The sequence below is a fragment of the Salarias fasciatus genome, chromosome 23 (genome assembly GCF_902148845.1).
Source record: "Salarias fasciatus chromosome 23, fSalaFa1.1, whole genome shotgun sequence".
Classification (NCBI taxonomy): domain Eukaryota; kingdom Metazoa; phylum Chordata; class Actinopteri; order Blenniiformes; family Blenniidae; genus Salarias; species Salarias fasciatus.
Window position 1 is genome coordinate 38,791,000 of NC_043766.1, and position 6,000 is coordinate 38,796,999.

Genomic DNA, 6,000 nt, shown 5'->3' on the forward strand with positions numbered 1-6,000 from the left:
GTCTTCTGAAGAACGCCGTGAACACCACTGATCCTGATGCTCCACACCTGGCTTGAGTAAGCCGCGTCTTTTCATCCTTGCTCAGCAAACGTGCAACCGATTAATCCGAGAAAACACCGACTAGGCTGACTCAAACCGCGCATTTTCATTTATCCTGGATGCATTTATCCTACTTTTGTGCAATACCCCCCTGGTTGTTGTGTTGTAGGTCTGTGGGGTGGACCTCAGGTTGTTGTGTTGTTGTGTTGTCGGTTGACAGAAGAAACACACACATACTGACTGACTCATTGACTGAACAGCAAATCTAACTGAAGACAACCAGTAAAGGAGAGAAAGAGAGTTTGACTGTCAGTGATCGACTTTTATTACTTTATGATGGAACATTTCAAGAAACACCACAACAATGAAACCACAACAAACACCAGATGGAACACAGAAGAAATCACATCTTTAGTGGAGCTAAACTCCTCCCACATTCTAATAGGTCCCTCCCACCTTCTGACAGGCTCCTCCTCCTCCCTGCTGTCAGAGACAGAGACGTCCTTCCTACAGAGGACACAGACTCACTGAAGAACCAGAGGACCTGAGGGTAAATCCAGCACATAGAGGCTCAGTGAATGTGGTGTTGAAAGTGTAGAGGAGGATCAGAGAGTCAGAGGAGACTCTGAAGAAGGACAGAGAACCAGCAGGACAGTCCACATACACTGCTACTCTACCAGAGGAGGAGGAGGAGGAGGAGGAGGAGGAGAGGAGTGTTACTGTGGCATTGTGCCAGACAGAGTAACGTCCATCAGAGCACCTCAGACTCCACGACTGATGATTCCCTCCAAACCAACACTCCCTACTGTCTCCTTTCCTGCTGATTCCTCTGTAACTCACTGATATAGAAACCCATCCGCTCCACTCGACCTCCCAGTAACATCGACCACTCAGATCATTTCTACACAGCAGCTGAGGATAGTAATTAAATCTGTCAGGATGATCAGGATACGGCTGATCTTCCTCCTCATGTGTCACCTTCCTGTTGTTGTTGGACAGTTTGAGCTTTCTGCTCATTGAGTTTTCATCCAGTTGAAGTTGAGAGAAATCTGATGGAGAGAAAAAGAGTTCAGTCCTGATGTGACACATGTGATGGATTTGTTGTTTGTGGACTTCCTGACATGTTGTTGATGGAGAGAAAGTTTGATGAGGACACTTTTTGTCAGGCTTCTCTTGTCAGGAATGTTTGAATGAATCCAAAGCTTTGATTGAAAGACAAACGGACAGTGATGAGTCCAACTTACACTTCCTTAGTCCAGGTTTGAGCCTCTGCTGTCCACCATGGTCCACCCTGCAGGAAGAGAGAGAGAGAGAGAGAGAGAGAGAGAGAGAGAGAGAGAGAGAGGAGAGAGAGAGAGAGAGAGAGAGAGAGAGGGAGAGAGAGGGAGAGAGACAGAGAGAGACACAGAGAGAGAGAGGGAGAGAGAGAGAGAGAGAGAGAGAGAGGGAGGGAGAGAGAGGAGAGAGACACAGAGAGAGAGAGAGAGAGAGAGACAGAGAGAGAGAGGGAGAGAGAGAGAGAGGGAGAGAGAGAGAGATTTTTTGTGATTTTAAAAAACACTTTTATTTACACAGTTCACAGTGATCCAGTGTGTGTCAGACTCTTAAAAACAATTCATACTTTCAAATTAAAAAAATGTGCAAAATGAAGTTGATTGTTTTCCAAACAGCACAGAATGTCCTTAAAACACCAGACCTCTTTAAAAGCATTCAAATTTTTGTGTTGTTTAAAAAACCGATATTCGAGCCAGAGTCTGGATTTGACGTTGACCTGCCACACTTCTCTGACGTCCTGTCCTTCTCTGCCCTCAACCTTGTTCCTCCTGCTGATGTAAATCGCCATCTTGGCTTCCCCTGAGATAAAATTGAGGAGCTGCCACTTGTTTTTTTCTTTTTGTTTTTAGCCAGCTCCCATGATAAAAGTTCTCTCAGTAAAAGCAACACTAAAAAGACTAAAAACTGCCGTTAAAAGAGTGAAGAAGCCTGCGAGCCTCTTGCACTCAGTAAAAACGTGGTAGACAGTCTCTCGCTGATGGCAGAAGGTTCATGTGTTTAAAACAGCAGGGTTGAGGACAGAGATAAAAGCATTGGAGGCGATGGCACCGTGTAAAATCCTCCACTGGAGGTCTCCAGTCCGTTTTCTCAAGGGGGGCTTGTATAAAATCCTCCACTGCGGGCCAGGTCCAGGTCCAGCCTGTCCCAGTCTCTGTGACCACACAGTGGGGGGTCTGTTGCTCAGTCCACCCTTGTGGATGCTCTTCACACAGTTCCTGTAAAAAATCTTCTTGCCTGCTTTGTGCAAGGATAGTCTTTCAGGCTGTGTGGTCTTCAGGAGGGGGCCGGACAGATCCCCCAGTTCCAGGCTCAGCAGGACCTCGGGGAAGGGGTCCTCAGCATCCGGGGAGAGTTCTCCGTGGTTGTACCTCCTCAGCAGGCTCCTGTCTCTGGGCGTCAGTGCACTCCTCCACTTCTCCAGGAGCCCCTGGGACACCCGGATGGACTGCATCCCCAGCAGCGAGCCCAGAGCCTGGGCGTCGCTCAGGTCCGGCCCCACAGCATCCACAAGCTGACCCACGGTGAGGGTCCCAGACTGGATCAGCCTTCCGGTCAGGCCGGGGGTCGAGGCTCCGCTGATGTCCAGTCTGGATCCGTGGATCAGGGGTTCTTTCAACAGCCAGTGCAGAGAGTCGGCTTTCAGGCACCTTCTGCGTGAAAATAAGGCCCAGGATTTAAATAAACTCTGGTAAAATGGAGGCAGCCCCTTGAGATTTAGAAATTTGGGATCAGTCAAAAACAGAACATTATCCAACCCCAACTTATTGGCCCGCCTCAGGATGTAGCTGGCCACGCCTCTCCACACCAGATCCGCCGGTCCTGCGAGGTACCTCTGCAGGAATTGGAGTCTAAAAGTGGCGGTCCGGCTGGCCAAGTGGACCAGGCCCTGGCCCCCCTCCCCCCTGTGGCACCCAGTGCAGACCATCCCAGAAGAAATCTATCATTTTCTTTTGAATTTGAGCCAGGAGACCTGGAGGAGGGTCTGCACTGGTGAGTCGATGCCACAGCTGGGATGCAACCAGATTATTTAAAACCAAGACTCTGCCCCGAAGTGACATTTTCGGGAGGAGCCACCTCCACTTGGAGAGCTTAGCCTCCACCTTTTCCATGACGGTCTCCCAGTTCTTCTGAACAAAATGTTCCTTGCCGACATAAATGCCCAGATATTTGAGGCCTTCCCTCCTCCATGTTAGATTTTGGGGAAGAACTGGGAGACCGCCATGCCACCTGCTGACAGCAAGGGCCTCGCTCTTCCCCCAGTTGACCCTTGCTGCGGATGCCACATTAAAATCTTTAATAATATTAACTAAAATGTCTACGTCCCCCTGATTCCTTATAAAAACAATAAGATCGTCTGCATAGGCCGATAAAATCATGCTTTCACTAAAACCCGGTAAAAGCAGACCCTGCAGACTGGAACGTAGCTTAGAGAGGAGGGGTTCCAGGGAGAGAACATAGAGCATCCCAGACAGAGCACAGCCCTGCTGACACCTCTACACACCCTAAAAGGAGCACACAGACTGCCGTTGATCTTCAGCACACTCTCAATGTCCCTGTACAGCACCTGGATCTTAGCTATGAAACCAGCGCTGAACCCAAAACTTTCCATGACCCTCCAAAGGAAGCTGTGTTCAACACGATCAAAAGCCTGGTCTACTGAAATCAGACCAGCATCGATGTCCAAAGAACTAGAGACTTCCAAAACGTCCCGAATCAGGTGGACTTTGTCCACCATGGACCTGCCGGGGACACAGTAGGTCTGATCCCGGTGGATGACCTGCTCCATAGCCCTCCCCAGCCTGGAGGCCAAGACCTTGGACAGGAGTTTGTAATCCACACAGAGCAAGGACACGGGGCGCCAGTTCTTGATGTCCTGCAGGTTCCCCTTCTTGGGGAGCAGCGTGAGGACTGCTCTCCTGCAGGACACTGGCAAGGAACCAGAGGCCAGACACTCGTTGTGGACGTCCAGGACATCCGTACCCAGGATGTCCCAGAACGCCTTGTAGAACTCGGCGGTGAGCCCGTCGATCCCAGGAGACCTGCCCGTTGGCATCGCCTGCAGCGCTGCCCGCAGCTCCTGCATGTCCAGGCAGGCCTCCAGTTCAGTGTTGGTCTCCTCGGAGACACGAGGCAGTCCCCTCAGGAACCCCTCCAGGACTCCAGTCCCCTCAGGAACCCCTCCAGGAGCTCCAGTCCCCTCAGGAACCCCTCCAGGAGCTCCTGCTCCTCCTTGAACTCACTCCCATACAGGGAGGAGTAGAAGCCCACCGCCGTCCTCCGTATCTGGCATGGTTCGGTGACCTCCTCCCCCGTGTCTGAAAGCAGTGCGTGGATCACTCTCCCCTGTCCGGCCTTTTTCTCCAGGCCAAAAAAGAAGCTAGAGGGAGCATCCATCCCTGTGATGGTCTGGTACCGGGACCGAACCAGTGCGCCCTGCACTTTAACATTCAGCAGGTCGGCTAAAGCCATTTTTTTCTTTTTGAGGTTTTCAAAATTACCTCGATTTCCTGTGGACTCACTTAAATGTTCCAGTTCCACTATCTCGGTCTCTAGATCCTTCATAGATCTGGTGATATCACTTGTGACATTGAGGGTGTGCTGCTGACACAGGAGTTTGATCTGCGTCTTACCGTGGTCCCACCACTGCCTAAGACTGCTAAAATCTCCCTTCCTCTGTCTAAAACCCTCCCAAAAAAACATTAAAGCCTCCCTAAAACTTCTATCAAAGGTTAAAACAGAGTTAAAATGCCAGTAAGCGCTCCTTGGTCTCACCTCCCTGATAAAAATACTGCTTAAAAGTAGACAATGATCAGTAAAACCAACCGGTAAAATATCACACCTCCTAAAAACATTAAAATGATGCTTAAAACAATAAATACGATCCAGCCTGGCTGAGGAGACCCTGCTCTCTCTACAGTGGGACCAGGTGTCCTGCCGACAGTCAGGATGTCCTTCTCCAGACGTCCACAACGCCCTGAGAGTGGACCAGCTGCTTCAAGACGTGCTGAGAGGCTGGATGACGCTCTGCATGGTTGCGATCCACAGTCGCGTCTTCCGTGCAGTTAAAATCCCCCCCCACAAACAAATAGTCCTCCGACCCACACCCACTGACCACCTCAGACAGTTTGAGGAAAAACTGCTTCCTCTCTGCACCGGCTGTTGGAGCATAAATGTTAATAAATACAAGTTTAAAATGGTGGAACTGAGCTTTGACTAAAAGTAGCCTTCCCTGTACACAATGCTGGACCTCCAGGGAGTCGGGGTTAAAAGCCCTGGAGAGGAGGAGGCCCACTCCTCCACTGAGAGGAGTGAGGTGGCTTAAGATGGCCTCCCCCCTCCATTCCCTCCTCCATTCAGCCTCAATGTTAAAATCACTGTGCGTTTCTTGAAGGAACAGGACGTCGATCTTCTTCAGTGTGGCTGTCTCATAAACTGACTGTCTCTTTCTCAGATCTCTGGCTCCATTTATGTTTAAAACACCCAGCTTAAAAACATCCATGATAAATGAGATGTCTAAAACCAGGATAAGAACAAATAAATTAATTAAAAAATGCTTGGCTGCCACCTTCATCATTTAATTGTTTCTTGGCTTTTGGCACCAGCTTTTTTAAACGGTAGCATTCTTGATCCGTGAGGCCAGACTCCTGTCTGTTGCTCATATGGAGCCTGGCCGATAAAATAAAACCATTCAGGTCAGGGAAATGATCCCCCACCTTCACCCTGTGCTGGTTTTTGGTCTGGTGTAAGAACATTTTAAGTTTGTCTGCGCTGTATGAAGACCTGTTTTTCTGTGAGCTGCTAAAAGAAACGTCACTGCTGTCTGACACACACTCACTGTCTGACACACACTCACTGTCTGACACACACTCACTGTCACTGTCTGACACTCGCCCCTCCACACAGCTT

The 6,000-nt window shown here is 49.7% G+C and overlaps 3 protein-coding genes across 3 annotated transcripts in view; all 3 read right to left on the reverse strand.

The window, feature by feature from the left end:
- Positions 1-6,000, reverse strand: part of LOC115382179 (NACHT, LRR and PYD domains-containing protein 3-like) — a 1,352,480-nt gene that overhangs the window by 1,146,531 nt on the left and 199,949 nt on the right. The window lies entirely within an intron of this gene.
- Positions 1-6,000, reverse strand: part of LOC115382194 (NLR family CARD domain-containing protein 3-like) — a gene marked incomplete at its 3' end in the record, with an annotated part of 1,416,821 nt that overhangs the window by 1,005,752 nt on the left and 405,069 nt on the right.
- The window catches only part of LOC115382193 (NLR family CARD domain-containing protein 3-like), a 112,951-nt gene that overhangs the window by 21,504 nt on the left and 85,447 nt on the right, over positions 1-6,000 (reverse strand). The window contains exons 7-8 of the mRNA XM_030083888.1: positions 1,284-1,330; positions 1,018-1,088 (exon numbers count right to left, since the gene is read on the reverse strand). Of these exons, the coding sequence (XP_029939748.1) occupies positions 1,018-1,088; positions 1,284-1,330 (118 nt within the window). The remainder of the gene's footprint in view (positions 1-1,017; positions 1,089-1,283; positions 1,331-6,000) is intronic.